This window comes from Doryrhamphus excisus, linkage group LG11 (assembly GCF_037039965.1).
Source record: "Doryrhamphus excisus strain RoL-2023G ecotype Guam linkage group LG11, RoL_Dexc_Guam_v1.1, whole genome shotgun sequence".
Lineage (NCBI taxonomy): Eukaryota > Metazoa > Chordata > Actinopteri > Syngnathiformes > Syngnathidae > Doryrhamphus > Doryrhamphus excisus.
This window is the reverse complement of record NC_136367.1, coordinates 19,563,977-19,583,369: the sequence shown is the minus strand read 5'-3', so window position 1 is coordinate 19,583,369 and position 19,393 is coordinate 19,563,977. Positions and strand designations below refer to the sequence as shown.

The 19,393-nt window shown below is 41.4% G+C and overlaps 3 protein-coding genes across 4 annotated transcripts in view; 2 read left to right on the top strand and 1 right to left on the bottom strand.

Moving 5' to 3' along the window:
• The window catches only part of LOC131127666 (integrin alpha-5-like), a 40,152-nt gene extending 29,537 nt beyond the window's left edge, over nucleotides 1-10,615 (top strand). The window contains exons 19-30 of the mRNA XM_058069774.2: nucleotides 1,126-1,193; nucleotides 3,839-3,989; nucleotides 4,641-4,733; nucleotides 5,060-5,139; nucleotides 5,710-5,790; nucleotides 5,894-5,999; nucleotides 6,562-6,720; nucleotides 6,809-6,913; nucleotides 8,117-8,230; nucleotides 8,979-9,080; nucleotides 9,172-9,294; nucleotides 9,777-10,615. Coding sequence (XP_057925757.2) covers nucleotides 1,126-1,193; nucleotides 3,839-3,989; nucleotides 4,641-4,733; nucleotides 5,060-5,139; nucleotides 5,710-5,790; nucleotides 5,894-5,999; nucleotides 6,562-6,720; nucleotides 6,809-6,913; nucleotides 8,117-8,230; nucleotides 8,979-9,080; nucleotides 9,172-9,294; nucleotides 9,777-9,860 — 1,266 coding nt within the window. The 3' untranslated portion in view covers nucleotides 9,861-10,615. The remainder of the gene's footprint in view (nucleotides 1-1,125; nucleotides 1,194-3,838; nucleotides 3,990-4,640; nucleotides 4,734-5,059; nucleotides 5,140-5,709; nucleotides 5,791-5,893; nucleotides 6,000-6,561; nucleotides 6,721-6,808; nucleotides 6,914-8,116; nucleotides 8,231-8,978; nucleotides 9,081-9,171; nucleotides 9,295-9,776) is intronic.
• Nucleotides 10,616-10,770: 155 nt separating this feature from the next.
• svbp (small vasohibin binding protein) lies at nucleotides 10,771-15,823 on the bottom strand. The gene is made up of 4 exons (XM_058079833.2): nucleotides 15,663-15,823; nucleotides 15,343-15,480; nucleotides 14,160-15,240; nucleotides 10,771-13,675 (listed from the first exon to the last, which is right to left on the bottom strand). Exons 2-3 carry the CDS (start codon nucleotides 15,454-15,456, stop codon nucleotides 15,154-15,156), a joined length of 201 nt encoding a protein of 66 aa, XP_057935816.1. The 5' UTR covers nucleotides 15,457-15,480; nucleotides 15,663-15,823; the 3' UTR covers nucleotides 10,771-13,675; nucleotides 14,160-15,153.
• fbxo2 (F-box protein 2) lies at nucleotides 10,789-13,927 on the top strand. Of its 2 annotated transcripts, XM_078794402.1 has the most exons (7): nucleotides 10,815-10,879; nucleotides 11,510-11,571; nucleotides 12,397-12,465; nucleotides 12,671-12,797; nucleotides 13,157-13,249; nucleotides 13,325-13,463; nucleotides 13,545-13,927. In XM_078794402.1, exons 3-7 carry the CDS (start codon nucleotides 12,429-12,431, stop codon nucleotides 13,677-13,679), a joined length of 531 nt encoding a protein of 176 aa, XP_078650528.1. In that variant the 5' UTR covers nucleotides 10,815-10,879; nucleotides 11,510-11,571; nucleotides 12,397-12,428; the 3' UTR covers nucleotides 13,680-13,927. The 2 variants fall into 2 exon arrangements, with proteins under 2 accessions (XP_057936637.1, XP_078650528.1); XM_058080654.2 differs by lacking the exon at nucleotides 11,510-11,571 and having other exon boundaries at nucleotides 10,789-10,879.
• Nucleotides 15,824-19,393: the final 3,570 nt, after the last annotated feature.

The window sequence follows — 19,393 nt, the reverse complement described above, 5'->3', positions numbered from 1 at the left end:
CCTGACTTCGACAAACCCAGACACATCTTTCAACGCATTATTTGTTACATTGCATTTTATTCCTCACCTGTCGCTTTCTTGTACCGCCACAATGGACCAGAACAGCTAAGCTCTTCACGTTGTTCTGGCAGATTCCACCGTCTGAGTCTGCTGAGCCGGCGAGGAAACACGTCTGACGTGAAATATTAAGACAAAAGCAAATGAGAACATTCCTGTCTGTTGGGTGTTAATGACCGATATCCTTGGTAGAGAACCTGGAAGCGGAATCTTCCCCAGACAAACGTTAACCATTGCCAGTCTGAATCGTCGGCCTCTGTGGCATTCTTTTGAATTGTAATGTTTCCCATATGTTGGAGTGATGAGGGTAACAATAACAGTATAGTCCTGCGCCGAGACAAATACTTGGCAAAAGGAAGAATAAAGAATGAAATTGCATATGATCGCCGAGCAAAGACAATAAAGTCCAATGAAATTAGATTCATTGGAGTGGGTTTCTACCCAGCAATTTGTCATGTAACACCAAATGAAGCCTTCATGCTGTTAAATTTGAAGGTTACGGTTAAGAGGACTTTCCCCTCAAAAATGTAATAATTATTTAGATAACAACCCCCGTCTCTGTTACTCAAATGGTCTTTTCCTCCCATGACAAGTTACTTTAATGGTGCAAACATGAGACACCATACCGAGGGTGTGTAGTCTTTATCCTTCCTTCATGCTTTCATTAAATCCTCAATCTACTCCGACTGGCGTCTGTAAACATTCACTTCCTTGAAAGCTTTTCTCTCGGTATACATTTTAGCTCTGCAGTTTTCCCACGCAATATATCTGCAAAGAAAACTGCACTTTTTTGGAAATTTGAGATAGAAACATACTCTTTACTGTGTGTTGTAAAGATATACAAACAGATAAAATAGACAATTAGATAATTAATGCACATAATGGGACACAACTATTCTATTCCACCTACAAAGGCCGCTATTAAAACACCTCCAAAACATCCAACAAGGTTTTATATCCAAGGTATTATATAACCATGTAGTAGCAGGCACGTTCATGAAAACAAAAACAAAAGTTGTCCTTTAACATCTACCTCTTATTCTTTTCTCTGTGTCCACGTTTTCTCAGGCCCAGATTCAGCTGGATTGTGGCGAGGACAACATCTGTGTTCCTGACCTGAAATTGGCCGTTTTTGGGTGAGAGGAAATTACCTTTCTATCACGTAGCATAATCCTCCGGGCGGCTAAATTCCTGTCTGCGGCTGATGTTCCTGATGTAGCATCGAATCACGCTGTCCAAAAATGAAGCAGCGTCATCATGAAGCGGTTGCTCGTTATTTTCGCTGGTTAGGTGGAAATGACACAAGAATTGAAGTGAATGTCGGTGGAACTCACAAAGGAAACGATATCACTTACGGGAATCACACTAAGCATTAACGTATAATGACTTCTGTATTACTTGATTGTGTGGATTATTTCCAGTATTATTTCGAGTCCTTTTGATTATTTTTTTGGCGCAAGGTAGCTGCTGACATTAATTACATGCAAGAGGAGCGATCGCATTCATTATACACGGGCTGATCCTGGCTGACTTCTGGTCCGATACCGATATTGCAGCCTTGAATATCAATCCCATATCTGCACAAATCACTCATACTTAAATATTTTGTTGTGTGTAATGTTATGAGGACAACATCTTAATACATTTAGGTTAAAGTTTTACGGCTCGGCGTAATATAGCAAGGTTTGAGATGCTAAATTAAGCAATTAACCTGACTTTACTTATTCTGTGGCACCACGGGAAACTTGTGCATAGCATGTTTTACACTCGGCTGCAATGTTTTTTGAACTTTAATAAAAAAAAAAAATACACACGTCGAATATCCACGCTCTGTCTGTTGCTCTCTGCCGGATAGACTTGGTGGACCGCAGTCTGGAATCAACTGCTGATATCGGAGATTTTCGACACAGGACGATATAAATCAGATTTATGCCGATATCGGCATGATATCTGTTAATCAATATCGAATCGGGACACCGCTAGCGAGCAATCTGCAGGTTTGACTTTTGGATAATTTTGAGTGTTTGTGTTTCTATCGTTAACTCATTCATTACCAAAACGATCTCAACGACGTTTTCATACGTTTTTACGTTTTTTGCGCGAGTCATTTGAATTTGAGTACGTATTGTCGGGAAATTTTAACACATGCACACACACGTTGAAAGTTATCCTTGAAATGTATCTCTTCACAAAAAGTTGTTTTTCTCACATTTTTAGTCGGGAACTGACATTTTCCTGAAACTTACTAATGCTAATAATGTTCTACTGCTGATTACTAAAAAAAAAACGATGAAAGACAAGAGTGTAATCTTTCTTTTGATAGGTTCTGTGTGCCTTGAAAGATAAGTCACAGTTATCTACCGGTACTGAAGGGGTTGCCTTTTGAAAATGACTGGGATCGAATGAGATAATACCTTGCAATGAGCAAACATATTAGTTACATAATTCTATGTCTCGTGTGCACGGAATTGTGCCGGACCCCGGTCGACCTTGTCCAGTCATCAGCAAAAGTTAAACAACTGATAATACAGTAAAGTCTCGTTATATCGATATCGGTTAAAACGAATTACTATTTTTTACGATACTATTTTCATTTCCCGGCAAATTTCTAGTCTTTTATGATATAATTAGTTCCGTTAATAATAGTTCCGCCATATCAAAGATCCGCCCACTTTTAATGCAGTTCGGCGCAGGATCGGATATATGGATAGTCGGTTATATCGGTATTTTTTCCGACTCCCGAGAATATCGATATAACGAGACTTTACTGTACTTGTTTTTTGAAGGATGTAAGGTCAATCTGAAAGAAAAAGTCATAAAAGTAGGAATCCAACGATTACAAATAAACGGGGAATAAGAATTTGACACATGCATATTGCGTATATACATTCATACTCTTGGTTAATCAGGTAACATTGTTTGTTTTCTGGGGTCGCGCCAGACATTTGGCAACCTCTTAGCTCGTTCACAAGGCAAACAAACACTCTCTCCTCCATTTCAGCTCAGTTATGAGGAACACATTTATCTCCATGCCCATGTCATTTATCTCGGCTACAGAAACATGATCAGCTGTCAAAATGTTCCCACAAAAACTCACATTGAAGTGATTCAGCTGTTTCTCTCCGTCTACCTAAAAGATGACAAAGTATGCGGTTCACAAGTGGCCAACAGATGTCTGTCGCCCTCTTAAAAAGGAGTGAAAATATCTACTGTCCCTTCTCTGCATCTCCTGAGCGTCGGTACGATGGTATCAGTGTGACTTCCTCTGCATTGGCTTAACTTGCCCAGGCTTAATTCAATTCAGCTGCTGGTCTTCTTACCTTGCGAGGGGTCACAGCGGAGGGGGGAGGGTAAAGGAAATGGAGAATCAAAGAGGAACCCTGGTTTTCTGGTCTGTCTGCTCAATAGAAACAGTAATGTGTCTGGTTGGGGGGGCGGGGGCGAGCGGTCGAACCGTGCCGATGGGATTTACTGCAACAGTGAGAGTGTGTTTGCACACAGGAGCGTCACTGTGAACGTGGATGAGGATAGGATGTGGGGCGGCTTTCCTGAGACAAATCACTGTGATCAGATGTGGGTCGTTCCCCCGGTTGGTCATGGACGGTTATCATGAGTAAATGCTCTCTGGGGAACGCTCCACACAAAGACCACTTGTGAGGACTCGGGACCCTGCTTTTCGTTACATTTGGTTGTCAAGTTGACTACAAAATCCACCTACATTATTGCATTGTTGTCTTTGTGATTATTATTATTATTATTATTATTATTTGTGATTACACAGCGACCGAACAGAAGTTTACCTGGGTGACGAAAACTCCCTGAGCGTGACCTTCAATGCGAGAAACGAGGGAGAGGGCGGTGCTTACGAGGCTGAGCTTTATGTGCTGCTTCCCCCAGAGGCTGACTACAGAGGGATCGCACGCAACAATGCGGTGAGAAATACGCTGTATAATCTCGAGAACTGAATATGACAAAGGTACTACTAAAGGTATTACTGGATAGTTACTGGCTACTTGGATGTGTGATCGAGTACTTTGGTGGAGCCATGGCAGGAACCCCCGGTAGCACGTAGGTGAGACACCAGAGACACCAGACGGCGGACTTTTTTTTACTTTTTAACGTCCTTCTAGCAATATTTTTTGTGATATGTTTTGCAGGGTACAAAACTTATGTCACTCTCACAAATGACAGCTTAGTCTCAGACGTCAGACATGATTGTATTGGGCTTGGCACTCCACCATTAGCATAGCAAGCTAGCATGCTAACTAGTTAGCCTCTCCAATTTACTTACGGATTCTAAACTTTAAAAAGTTTCTTGACCGGAATTGGGAAGAAGGACAAAGAAGCAAAAAAATTACCACTTCCACACAAAATGAGAGGAGAACCTTTTTTTTTCCACTCCAAGCAGGGTGCAAAGTAATTTAATGCCATGTCTCATTACTGATGCCTGGTGACTAAACTGTGATAGAGTGACTTTTTTCAGTATTTTATTTGAATTCACCACGTGTCACATGAAGCCAGGAAAGTGACCCGGAAAGTCGGACAAGCGGAGCCCTGAGTGACAACCATTGTATCTGTTCCAGAGTTTGTCTCCGCTGACGTGCAGCTACGAAGCCGAAAATGACACCCGCTTCCTCAATTGCGATCTGGGGAACCCTATGAAATCTGGCACCAGTGTAAGAACCAGTAAAACGCACACAATGTTCTTTTCTTTCACAACAATCGTTGTTCTTCTGTAGCATAAATCCCAGACAAACAATTTCATAATATTTTGACACTCTTGTGGTATATAAACTTTCATTTTTATTTTCTATTTCAAAAAGTTAGAGGATATCAAAGACCAGAAAACAGAACCCGGTCTCAGTTTATGATGGGCCTGCAAGCTGTGGGGGCAGTGTACAAATGTTTTTAGTGCTGTTTAGCGCCGTTTTATTGCCTGGTAAAACAGACAAACAAATTACAGAAAAATGTGTCTTGAATTAACCAAGTTCGTTTCTTCTAGTTTTGGGCTGGTCTTCGATTCACAGTTCCAAGACTCAAGCACACTCAGAAGACTGTAGAGTTTGAGTTCCAAATAAGAAGGTAGGTATTTTTATATCAGGGGTCAACACAATCTATGGTCAATCCGACAGTTCATTCAAATTCCAAGAATGGAATGGCACTGGGGGGGTGGTGCATGGGAATTTACCCATCTAGGAATTTACCTATCTAGTCTACACTTATTTTGTGGACTTGGTAAAGTCATTTGATCGTGTCCCTTACATTGTGCTCTGGGGGGTGCAGGATTTGTGGCATGTTATTAATTGCCATTCGGACCTTAAACCTGGTTTGCATTGCCAGCAGTAAGTCGAGGCTTTTTAGCCGGTCGTTGATTCTGTTCATTATTTTTATGGACATAATTTCTAGTTTTTGAAGGTGTCTGGTTTGGGGGAGTTAGCATCTAGTGTCTGCTATATGTGGATGATGTGGTCCTGATTAGGGATCAACCGATGTTTTTTTTTCGAGCCGATGCCGATACCGATTTTTTTCCATCACTCTAAGCCGATAGCTGATTTTGCTTGGATTGCGGCTGGTTTCTTCATCCAGAAGGGGCCCGGAAAATGGATTAGGATATTTTTGAAACACTTATTTTCTCTTTGTTTTATATTGTAGCAAAAATGCTAACAACTCCGAGAGTGAAGTGGTGCTGTTCGAGCTGGAGGTAGCAGCAATGGCTGACATCATTCTGCAGGGGTGAGGCATCATTGGCTGCTCTACCTGAGTCTGATGTATTCATTCATATTGGTACTTCCGCTTCGGGGGTACTAGCGATAAACTTTCACGTCATCTGTTGCAGTGTTTCTCGACCGGACAAAGTCTTCTTCCCTCTTCCTAATTGGAGTGTTAGTCAGAGTCTGATTCACGAGCAGGACGTCGGCCCTGAGCTTCAACAGGTCTACGAGGTACGCCGCCATTTCCAGCTCCGTTCTGTCATTATTATTATTATTATTATTATTTAATCTGTGATAGGCTGCACGGTGGTCGAGTGGTTAGCACGGAAACCTCACAGCTAGGAGAACTGAGTTCAATCCCACCCTCAGCTATCTCTGTGTGGAATTTGCATGTTCTCCGGGTACTCCGCTTTCCTCCCACATTCCAAAAACATGCTAGGTTAAATTGGCGACTCCAAATTGTCCATAGGTATGAATGTGAGTGTGAATGGTTGTTTGTCTATATGTGCCCTGTGATTGGCTGGCCACCAGTCCAGGGTGTACCCCGCCTCTGTCTCGCCTGAAGACAGCTGGGATAGGCTCCAGCACCCCCGCGACCCTCGTTAGGGTCAGTCAAAATTAAAGCAGCTCAATATCATTTTCATTTATTGTGCAGCCCTGTTTTGTGGTCTTCCGAATAATCCTAAATATTTCCATAATCAAATGATGTAATAATAGTAATTAACGTAAGTAAGTAACGTTTTCTTAGCAATCATTATGCATATGGATTCAAACCATCCACTTTGTCTTTCAGTTGGTTAACAATGGCCCTAGCGTTGTCAGTCAAACCACGTTAGAGGTGAAATGCCCGCTGAAGGCTCACGGCCACGACCTTCTCTACCCTGTGGAGGTGATCACCGAAGGACCAGTCAGCTGCTCTTCCAAACACAACCTCAACCCACTGAAACTTAAGGTGCAGACACACACGCAAAACGTGGTTAAAAATCCTTCTTCGTTTAGTCTCGGACTGCAATGGAAATGAATTAGATTTATGCCCTCAGCTCCAGTCTCCAGCCGCAAGGAGCCTCGTCTCGCTGAAGTCCACAGAGGAGCATCTTGTCCGTAGGAGGGAGGTCAAAGGCTCCATGGCCGAACAAGGAAACTTGGTAATTACAATTTAGATGTTTTCTTAAAAAACTACCTGGGAACATTTATTCCTCATGTTGACTCTATAAGTCCGATTAAAACCTTGTGTCTATGTTTTTGTTGGCACGATTCTGTCGGGATTGTTCAATGTTTTTATTTGAATCATTCAATAATAGCAAAAGCTGTAAACACCAACAAAGAAGAAACAGCTAAAACGTCAGAAAAAAGAGCATCTGGCTCAGTGTAACATTTGCAATCATGGACATAATTAATGTTCAACATATTCACTTATCACCTCATACTTTGGTACGTGACAAAAAAAACAAAAAAAACCAAACTTAAACTATATCAGGAAAGCAGGAAGTGAACAAATGTAAAAGTTACTGATTGTAAAAGCACCAGATGGAGGGGTAGGATTTAATAAGCTTTGCTTCTTCCTACTCCTTTTGGACATGTGGAACTGTGAACTGATTATGTGATGCATTCAATTGTAATCCGATGCATGTGCAATTGAAATAAAACCATTACCATTACCATATAGTGACATATCATCATGCATGGTGGTGTTTCGTTCAAATCCTGAATTTTACAACCCTGCTCCAGTATACATTTGGAGAAAGCATTCTAGATCTTCCCGAATCTGCACCTATTCATCTGTATTTTTTTGGATTTCGTGGTTCCTGCAAAAACAATCTGTTTTAATGTATTCAATCAACGTCCCGCCACGGGCACGCCCGCTCTGCTGTGGTTGGTCACACCGCCGAACGTATAGAAACACTTCCGTTTTTGAAATAAAACCATTACCATTACGGTGCAGAAATGCCGCTTATCTCAAGTTGGGGCGCTACATCGGACATGACGTAAGAATGCAACCTCGAGGCTTCTGTACATGCAAATTGTTTCAATTCTAATGAAGTCAGCAGGGAAAAATGGGAATATGACAAGCCCTGAAAATGGGAATATGACAAGCCCTGGCCCGCATCTCCTGCTGTGTGCCGTAATTGCTTATGAGAGGGAGTTCATTATGTTCCTGATTTACTGGGCGGCCATTGCACATCTTGCATCACTTCCGACTTGTGTTGCTCAACCACAGTAAAAGATGTCACCAAATAGAAAAAGACACGTGGTTCTAATTCTGTTGAGTGTCACTAAACGTCACTGAAGTCATTCCATTGTGCATTCCTGAATGTCTCATGGAAAGTGATGACTGTGTCCCATCACAGACGTGCTCGACCGTGCAGTGCTGGCGGCTGAAGTGTAACGTCGGGCTGCTGAAGAGAGGAGACAGCGTCATCCTCAGCGTGCACTTCCGACTTTGGGCAGAGACTTTCATGGAGGTGAGTCTGCAGAAGTAATTTCATTGAATTCCGTCTTAAGAGGAAAAGCCGGGAAGTGTGTGCATATGCTGCCCTCTGGTGGAGGTTGTTCATCTACGCTGCCAGATGAGACCTAAACGCTACATGGTGGGGCTCTACAACTTTTTTTCAACTGAGAGCTTTTTTTTTGCCCATGCAATTTTTGGCGGCGACTGGTTCTGATCTAGGCTTAAAAAACATTACAGCTATAGTTTCTTCCATTCAAACCTCTCCACTACCACGGGCAAGACCAAAGAGCTGTTTAAAAGGACCTCAAGGACCAGAAAGAGACCAATACTGGCACAGTGATGTAGAAATACAAGAGTCTCCTCCTTCTGGACCTCCATGTAAGACTTGTAAGACTAGCTGGGTCAGGAGGATTTTGAGAAAGCTGAGGGACCAGCCCAGAATTACGAGACAGGAGCTAGTTGATGATGTCAAGGGAGTTGGGAGCACACTTTGCTGGAATGGATTGAGATCCTGGAGTGTCTGCAAGGTCCATGGCATCAACTTGACTCCCAACAACAAACTGTCTAACCTGGAGGTGGAAGAATTCTGCTTTGGAGATGTTTCTCTGACCTAAGTCCACACCAATTCTGGACTAGACTTAATTACTTTTCAGTGCTGTCCACCTAACGTCCACAGGACTTTGACCGTTCAACTTTATGATATTATTCTGTTTTAGATTTTGCTATTTTTGATATGAAAAACTGTCCTTTTTTGTCAACAGCGGGCCTATAAGCAGTATCTTTTGGAATGCTCCGTTCAGTTCACCGTGGACAAGGTTCCCTATTCCAGTCTTCCCAAATCCAAGTCATCAGGCTCTAAAAAGGTAATCTCTTCATATTGACGGCTTTTGAATGAATTTGTCAAATTTATGCAAGTGGAAATGACTGAATGGGGCGTGGCTTTTTGTCGTTCAGGTGGTGACGTCGGTCCTGTGGAACAAACCCGATAGCCTTTTCTCTGTTCCGTGGTGGATCATCGTTCTGGCTGTGCTAGCCGGGCTGCTTTTACTCTCCGTGCTTATCTATCTGCTGTACAAGGTAAACAAGATAAGCGGTGGCGTCAGTCGCCATTGTTCGCTAGTCTTTTACAGTCAAATTACGGTAAATAAGCCATTTAAAGGACCCGTTTGTTGCTACAAATGGGGAGCCGAGTGGCCGGTGGGTCTGAAGTGACTTTGGTTGTTCAGGGTTGAATTTTAGCTTAGCATGGGTCACTGCAGCAACAGAAGCCCCCTTTTTTATTAGGGATTGTTTCCGTTGTGAGATAATTAAAACCTGCAATAAAAGCCTGTTGTTTCAGTGATCAAATCTGTGTTTCATCTAGTGATTGACACCTAGAATACTAAATATCATCCACAGCATCTTTTGATATATTTTAGCTCATTTAGCCATTTTTAGGCAACAATACATCAAATAACAGCCCATATTCATTAATGAAACAACATAATTAATAATAGCGCTTACTTTCCCTGATAACTTAAATTACATTTATGAAGCACTAACTCTGTTATTCCTTCCAGATGGGCTTCTTCAAAAGGTCAGATCCATACGGCACAGCCATGGAGAAGGCCCAACTCAAACCCCAGGCATCCTCGGAAGCCTAAAGCCCAAAGTGGAGCCTCCAGAGCAGCTGGAAAATTGGAATAATATCACATTTGTGAAATATGAATGAGACTTTGTAATGATGAGCAGGAATTACTGATGGACATTTGGGGGTGGGGGGGTTGTATCACTGGAATACGCATTATCTGGTGCTGCACTAAAATATCAGCCGTGAAGAAGAAGAAGAGGGAATGCAGGTGAGGCTGCACTTTCATTGATGTTCTTTTTGTTTATTCCGGATCAGAACAAGGTCTTTAATCTAAGAGGGAACAATCTAAACAGAAGCATATCTTGGGGGTTTTGTACAACGTGATGAAACACTGATATGCATATGAATTTTCCTTGGGTTCTTTAATGGCGAATGTTTTTTCATGTCATTTCTCTTTACTCCGTCCACTCTGCACACTGGTCCTTTAAATGCTTGTTTCGGTTCAGGAAACACCAACAAAAGGCCCCTAATGCTTTGGTATTCCTTCCCTCTCAAAATATTTGTCCCCGTTTGCAAGCGCAGTTGGTCCATTCTCGGTGTGACTGATGCTATTTTTGAAAGAACTACACACTTATTGTTATTTATGCCTCGGTGTCATGATGTCGGTGGTTGAGTTGTGTACTGTACTGTCATGTAAGACAATCCTGATCAAACTGCAATGCTTAACTTGAACATTTCCTCTCCCATATTGGGAGGTACTTACTGTGTATATTGTAATGTATGCTATATATATGTTGTGCTGCAGAATAAAGCCTAATTTTGTATATCCATCCTGACGTATTGTATGCAGAGGGTCCTACTGTAATATCTGTGTTGGTGTATTATCAGAACGTCTATTATATGTGTTGTGTTTTCCCTGGTTGGTATTTCTGCTGAGTGTGTGCATGTGTGGTTCTGCTGAGTTCCAATAGATGGTTGCTCCCTCCCCACCCTTGCAATAAAAGCCCCCGTTGGCACAAGGACGCCTCATCGCCGCAGAGGAGCTCAAGTGTCCAGAGAAGTAGACTGAACCTCGACTTGCCCTTCGGAGCCGTGAGTAACCGTCCTATGTCTCTCATAGAGATCAGTGAGTTAATGGCTGTATAATGTTCAATTGCTTGCATAGTATATTGTAAATAGAAGGGGGGGGGGGGGTGACTCAGCTGTATTTGCAGTCTTCACACTCAGTGACTATGCATTTTTCATAAATGTTACTGTAACAAAACCTACAACCGGAAATGCTAATATTCAGTAGGATTGTATGCTATGCTTACAGAATAGGTCCAACTGTTATTATTGTAGACCCGTAAAGTTGATCACATTAAACCACATTGAAATCAAACATGACACTGGCTCCTGTGAGCCATCCCAGGTGGCTTTCTGCTGACTGACATCTTCTGTCAGTTGGATGGCTCATCCTCTGTGATGCTTCCTATTCAGCATCTAATGAGGGCGGATTTTGTGCTGTGGGTCAACAGATCAGGCATTTGTGCTTTCATGACTGCTGGGATTCCAGTGTATTTGTGCATTGTTAGCATGCTAACATTGGCGTGCTAACATTTATAGCCATTTTCATAGGCAGACATGTATATAAACAGATAACACTGTTATGCTAGGTGTGTATAAACAACAGTTTTATGCTAGGTGTTAGCATGCTACACTTTTTTTTATTTATATAAACAGCAGACACCGGAGTACCGGGAGAAAACCCACACACAGGGAGAGCATGCAAACTCCAAACAAAGGTGCCCAAGCGGGGAATCGAACCCGATCTGCGTGGCAAATATGCTAACACGCCAACATGCAAACCATGCATCCACCATGTGACCTAACATTACAGCTGTTTTCATAACCAAATCATTATATAAACGCTTAACACTGTTATGCTAGGTGTTAGCATGCTACACTTTTTTTAATTATATAAACAGCAGAAACCGGAGTACCGGGAGAAAAATCACGCACAGGGAGATCATGCAAACTCCACACGGAGGTGCCCAAGTGGGGAATCGAACCCGATCTGTGTGTCAAACATGCTAACATTCCACCATGCAATCTAACATTATAGCTGTTTTCATAACCAAACAATTATATAAACACTTAACACTGTTATGCTAGGTGTGTACAAAAAAGTTTTATGCTAGGTGTTAGCATGCTACACTTTTTATTTATTTATGTAAACAGCAGAAACCGGAGTACCGGACACAGGGAGAACATGCAAACTCCACATGGAGGTGCCCAAGCGGGGAATCGAACCCGATCTGCGCGGCAAACATGCTAACACGCCAATATGCAAACCATTGCATCCACCATGCAACCTAACATTATAGCTGTTTTCATAACCACACACTTATATAAACACTTAACATGGTTAGGCTAGGTGTTAGCATGCTAAAATTAATGTTAACATGCTAACAGGTTGTATGCTTTTTGGGTTAGTGAAGAAAATGTCCATTAATTAGATGACATTGATAAATGCGATACATCATCCCTTACATTAAAGCGGTGAAAACACATTGCAGCCATTTGTTAACTTATGCTAGTGTTTAAGGCCGGTGTTTTCTTCTGTTTAGACATTCTTAGGTGTTCTTAGTGTCCTGTCATCATGGCCAGAAACCTGCTAAAGAATCCCAATGGTGAAGGTAAGGTCCTGAGATGAGATTTTAAGAATGTTGCGAATGTTAAGATTAGCCGTTCCTTATTAGCCGGCTTAAAATGACTGTTTATTTGGTGCATTTTAGTGATTAGATCACTTCTGTTAGATAAGCATAATCCTAAATAAAATAAGAAAAGGAGAAATTAAACAGCCAGTACATCTTGTCAATATGACTTTGAACTCCTTCATAGAGCAGCTGGAATTTTGGGAGCTGATGGAGAACGGTGGACGCCAGTGGAGGGTGGAGGACATGCCGGGGGACTGTGGCCATGACTTTAGCAACACAGCTGTGATGAAATACTTTGCAACCTCCTTTGAGTGAGTGAATACTCTGCCCCTAGTGGAAGTACTGTACATTCAACCTAATCATTTCTACTGCGGGGGGTGCCCTTGAGCAAGGAAGGCAACTGTCCTGTCCCATTTAACAAGGTTGGATTTATTTCGCTAATGCACAAGCTAAATTTGACCTATTTGTTCTTCAGTGTTGTGCGATCCAGGCCAGCAATGCCTTCTCTGCTGGCCTAACCATTTTGCAGAAGCACTGACCCACACATCAAAAATACATAGTAGTATTTATTCCATTAAATTATATTAATCGATTATTATCTTCATTTTGTAGCTTTTTCCAGTGCTTCCAATAGTGTGTTAGATTTGTTTTTTCGCCCTTTTCATTCGAGGCTGTGCCTGAAGAGACAAGTGATTGACCTACCAGAGGAAGGTTTCACTTGCGAAGAGCTGGATGCCCAACCTGTTGTAGAGGTGGAAGACTGGTGAGACCCCCCCAAATCTCCCCTATAGGTGACCAGGCGTCATGGCTTAAGTCGTTTGTGACTAACCTTTTATAGGTACTGTGGGAGGCAAGACTGTGGCTGCACCTACCAAATGAACGTGTGTCTGCTTGATGAGAACCACGAGGTCTTAGAGGAGTTCAAACCTGAACCCGTTACTCTGGATCCAGAGTGTGACGACTGTTCATGGAAACAGGTGACACAGACAGGAGACTTCCCCTCGCCACGCTGGACTTGGTTGTCATCTGACAAAGTGGGTTGTTTTTGTTTCAAACAGGTCTCGCACACATTTTCAGGATACGGTCCCGGCCTGCGCTTCATCTCCTTTGAACACGGAGGGAGAGACACGAACTACTGGGATGGCTGGTTTGGAGTGAGGGTGACTGGGAGTTCTATTACTGTTCAGGTCTAGAAAAGAAGACAGAAAAAATACAACTATTGGTATGACGCTTTCAATAGGACCACTTTGCCTTCTGCACCGAGCTTCCCACTGGAAGGGGGCTATTTTTCTTCCCTTTATCGATAAACTTACTATACCAAATATTGTAGTAGTTGCTTGTAGTATCACCTCATTTATCTATGACAGAACCAGGATACCACATTGCATCATGGATATCTATATTGGTTTATTTAACAATAAAAAACATGAATACACACTGAGCTGTTGTCCATGCTTATTAGCAATAAATAGATAAAAATGGCTGTGAATGCACCTCATGTTATTGTCTATGCTATTCACTCGCTACGCCACCACAAGGTGTGTGTCCTTCTGCAATTTGGGTCGATTCCTGTCACTGAGGGGTGATGGTTTGGACACAATATATACTGTATCTTGTATACAGACACAGAAATTATTGAAACACAACTTATGATTATTGTTGCATTACATTACCTTTCACACTGCATGGAGACTGGCGCTGGATCCAGCAAAGCCGACCCGATATGCCACGGCTGAGATCAAATGGGGAAAAAGGTTGCACTCATTCCGTGTGGAAGTGGTATGTTTTTTGGCTTCTTTGTCCTTCTTCGCCACTCTGTTTGAAACACTTAAGTTTAGAATAAGTACATTGGAAAAGCTAACTAGCTAGTGGCTAGTTATGTTTGTAACATGGCTGTTATGTTTAAATGGATTTACAACTACTAAAATGTGTTAACTGTATACACATTTTGAGTAATCACCGTTTCAATGTCTGATTTAAAAGGTACACGTATTTATCGTGGCCAGAAATGATAGAAATCCTACTTCATTCAAACAAAAGATGTCTTGAGGTTAGACATTAAAAACACAAGAGTTGTACACAAACACGGTGCAAACTACTATTGTACGTATATGCCGAAAAATTAACATATGGCACCAAGTGTTACGTGCATGAGTTCTAACAAACCAGATATTTTTTGTTGTTTTTTTAAACAAAAACATTTAATAGGGCTGCACTCTTTTCACCCTGTGATCCCCTGCTAAGAAAATGAATTCTTTATACACGGCACACAATAGTAAAAAACAGTTTATAAGAAAAATGCTACTCTGCTAACTGCTCCCCGCCAAGCATAATAATTACAGAAGATAACATCAAATGGTACATTCAAAGCAACATAACCAGATTTGGGTGGCAGTAGCTCGATAGGTAGAGCCGGTCGTCCAGGAAAAAGACGATTGGAATGCATCTTCCATCCCAGTTACTGCTGTCCACCAGCTACGGGTTCAATACTGCACTAACCTCAACCTCAACGCCTTTTGGACGACTAGCAGTCATCTTGAGATATGGTTGAGTGTTGGGTCAGAGAAGACAAAAAAAAGGCAACATAACCTTATCCAACCATAGACAACATCTCCCTTTAGCAGGTCTTTGAGTGGGTATGGCTGGGTGGTCCAACTGAAAGGTCAATCATTCTCCTTGTGCCTGCATCTGCTTACAAAAGGTGTCAAACTGCTGTTGCTCAAGCTCAGTCATCACTTTGTTCAAAGCGTATATCTGTACATGAGAGAGGGAAGACATTTCATAACTACATGCAGTATAAATATAATCTTCACAGTTCGGATCAGGAGTGTATATATTACATAAAATCTGTTTTACCTCTGCTCTCTGTCGCTGTTTGAGTTCCTGTTGTGCAGATTTCTGTTTGGTTCTGTCTCCTCTAGTTGGAGTAGAGTTGAGCTTTGGTTTGTCCTTCCGGCAGGCAGGTTCCATTGTGATTGTCCAAAGAGGAAGGCGCTATTTTATAAGCAAAAGGAAAGGAATTAGATCATTCTGTTCGAATTCTGGATCTACTATCATTTCACTGTACGCAACAACGCTGTACAGGCCACACCGAGCTCACATATTCACGTACAATGTGGGCTACTAAGCTAATTTGAATGTTAGCCGAGTAGAATGCAGTTGAAAAAAAAAATTACCTGAATGCAGGATAATGTGTAGTCAAGGGTGTACGCCCACACGTCCTATGTATATATTTATTTATACTAAATACCACAAATAGCACATAAAACAAAGAAATCGTCGCTGTAACGAGTATAAAGGGCGAAGCTCCGTCCTCGCGATGGAGGAAAACAGCTGCCGCTCGTTGTTGTACATAAACAAGTTCGACTAGTAACACGTGTCAGCATCACAACGGTTCCGACAGAGAAAAGTTCCGCGGATTTCCATTCTTTCCCATTCCCAGTCTTTTACAGTGTTGACATTATTAAAATACGTAGTATAACAAGTAGAAGTATTGTTTTGACTTTACTGGATCATTTCCGTCAGCAGTGCAACGACAATAGCAATTTTGTGCCGAAAGTGTGACGCAGATCGACCAAACTCAAAGTCAGTAAGTGACTTTGTCAACATGTATTATTATAAAACTCTTTATATGTAATTTTTTTTTTTTTCGCAATTACAAGCAAATTTATTTTCGATTAACCTATTTGAAAAAAAATGCTGGACTATGACCACAAGATGTCGCCATTACATGACAGTCCATATATATTTCGGTTTTGTGACATAATTTAATAAAGGGCGGTAGTTTTTCAGTATAAGCCATAATACTAGTGAAATAATAGTTAAAAAAAGTTACTATCAGTATTTGCAGTCAAATTTGAGATTTGATTCAGATTCAGACTCAGTACTTTACAGTGTTTGCAGTAGATGAGCAGAAAATATTTTACAAATGAAAATAATGTACAATTAAAAAACTTGAAATGAGGTGATTTTTCTTCCCAGAGCTAACTTACCCGAGACATAAACATTTCTATGCTTAAACTGAAACTTATGTGCATGCATGCCCTCTGGCCGTGCTGCACCACGGGACAATTTATGGAGCAGCATACCAACGGTTTACCTGGATTTATCCTCTGACTGCACAATAGCGCTCCGCTTTGGAATAATATCCTGCAAAGCAAGACGTTCAAATATTGGCAACAACTGGCGGACCTCCAACTGTCCGCCGACACATGCATACACATTACCGCTAGGTCTTCATCTCAAATACTTGATATTCTGCCTTTGTCTTTCCAAATTAAACTCTGGATGTGAAACTCTGACTGCACTTTCACACAGGCAGCGTTGAACACACAACCACACCACAATCTCTGACCCTGCTCGCCAGGCTACCAGGCTACCGAAACACACACACACACACACAGCATTCATACTCATACGTAAGTGCGGTGTGTACAAATCCCCGTAGGCGTTTACATTTATACGCGCTACGTCTGTCAGGACTATAAATAAATGACCACGTTGACTGTGCCCAAAATAACTGGACACACTCACATGCATAAACATGATTCTGTACATCCATGCATGCCCCCCCTCCCCAGCAAAAACACCGTAGCACCCGTCAGGCCTCGGGAGATCGGTAGCATCCAAACCAAACAGTGAGTGATGGGCAGGATATGAGGTGCCAGGCAGATACACACACTAACGCACACACACTCGATGTGCAGCGTCCAGAAAGGCCATGATTCAGTGCGAGTCTTCGTCACGCTCATTAAGACACAAAGGCCTTTTTGTCATAACCAGTGTGGATCCGGATTGGTTTTATGAAGTATGAACAACATTTATACAACTCAAATCCAATCAAATTGAGTGATGTGCAGCGAGGTTCATGGCTGGTAGGGCATGACTTCTTTGGAGTTTTGGTTTTTAGAAAGAAAAATAATAATAATCATAACTCACTTTTTTTTAAAAATTATTTTTAAATCCTTCTTAGTCCAAAAAATACATAGCCTAATACCCGCCTAATTTCCACAGTGTTACCTTGCAATTGTATGGTCATATCACTTCGGTACGAGGCACATTATTTAAAAAAAACAAACAAAAAACCTTAAACTGCATTATGGAAAGCAGGAAGTGAACAAATGTAACAGTTCCTGATTGTAAAAGTACCAGATGGAGGGGTAGGATTTAATAAGATTTGCTTCTTCCTACTTCTTTTGAACATGTGGAACTGTGAACTGATTATGGGATGCATTCAATTGTAATCTGATGCATGTTCAAATGAAATTAAACCATTACTATTACCATTACCATTACCATTACCATTACCATTACCATTACCATTACCATTACCATTACCATTACCATTGCATTGTTCCAAGTGTGAATGCTAGCCTCCCCCCACAAAATAAACCATATATGACTGACAAGAGGTCTCGCTCTGTTAACTGTTGTTCTATTGAGTGTCTCCTCTCTGTTTCTGCAAAAATTATCAACTTCATTTTCATTTATTGTGTGATTAATTTGTGTATTTATTATCCCCAGGAGTAATCGCATGATGTTTTAATCTCTCGAGAAATCTACCTCAAACCGCTGTCACTCATGTTCAATTCCTCATCCACTGCTCAGCCAATGAATGGAGGGGTAAAAGTCGGGACAGGAAGGAGTGCAGGCCGATGAAGGTGACGGCCGTGTTCTTGGACAAAGGAGAACAGTGGATCCTTTAAGCCCACGTGGGACAAACAGCAGGGTCAGTGTGTTTGGCCGGGCTGTTTTGCCGCCATTTCTCTTTCTCACTTTCTCACTCTCGGTCCCAAGTGCTGCTTCTCATTAGGATTATTTGTTTTGGCCGCTGCACAGTGGCATTCAACAGGCCAGTAACGAGAAACCGCACACATGTGCACACAAGCGTGCACAGTTTTTTGTTTTGGCACTGATCAGGTGGCTCTTCGAAGAGCTACTAAACATCAGCGAGCAGGGTTCGAGTTACGGAGGAGCAAATCGACTTATGCAGGGGTCTCTGATACATAATCAGCATATTTTATTTTAAGGTTGCACAAAATGTGGTAACTTCTGGAAAATATATTGTTTTCATAATAAGAAAAAATAGTTCTAAATTGTCCATAGGTATGAATGTGAGTGTGAATGGTTGTTTGTCTGTGATTGGACCCCGCCTCTCACCTGAAGACAGCTGGGATAGGCTCCAGCATTTCCCTTAATGAGGTTAAGCGGCATAGAAAATGCATGGATGGGTCTCAAAAAATGTTGATAATATTACTTAATCATTAATTTGGAGCACAATTTGCTATTGTGACTGGCTTATAAAAAATAAAAAAATTAAAAATTAAAAATTAAAAATTAAAAATTAAAAATTAAAAATTAAAAATTAAAAATTAAAAATTAAAAATTAAAAATTAAAAATTAAAAATTAAAAATTAAAAATTAAAAATTAAAAAAAATAAATAAAATAAATAAAATAAAATATTTTTACTAGGTTCTTTGAAGGTTTCATCCCATCGTCATCCCATAGAAAATAAATTGGGAGCAAAATAGAATTCCAGATAATTCCGCCTACAATTGTATTGAGTGCAACTTCCATCATCCTTCTGTCCTCTAAGGAAAAAAAATCTGACAGACGTGCGCGCACACACGCACACAGAGCCAGTGTTTCTCGTGTTTATGTTCCACCGAATACTGAAACCCGTTTAGTCTAGATAGAATCAATAATAACCCTTAAAGAGCTTGTCACAGCGAGGCTGCTCCAGCCCACAGTGGGCCAAGTCAGAGAAAACCTGTGTGCACAACACACACTCCCATTACTGTACACAGGCCTAACACACACCGCGGGAGACAAATGCAGCGTTCTCTTCTCTCAGCGAGTGCAATTTGGACCCCTACCCTCCCCAATTTTCTGTCTGGGACAGCCTGT

Coding starts and splice junctions, on each gene's coding strand:
- fbxo2 (XM_058080654.2), top strand. CDS start 12,429: ATGGCCAGAAACCTGCTAAAGAATCCCAATGGTGAAG. Junction 12,466..12,670: donor AAAGAATCCCAATGGTGAAG/GTAAGGTCCTGA, acceptor ACTCCTTCATAG/AGCAGCTGGAATTTTGGGAG. Junction 13,250..13,324: donor GTTGTAGAGGTGGAAGACTG/GTGAGACCCCCC, acceptor AACCTTTTATAG/GTACTGTGGGAGGCAAGACT.
- svbp (XM_058079833.2), bottom strand. CDS start 15,456: ATGGAACCTGCCTGCCGGAAGGACAAACCAAAGCTCAACTCTACTCCA. Junction 15,241..15,342: donor AACAGCGACAGAGAGCAGAG/GTAAAACAGATT, acceptor TCTCATGTACAG/ATATACGCTTTGAACAAAGT.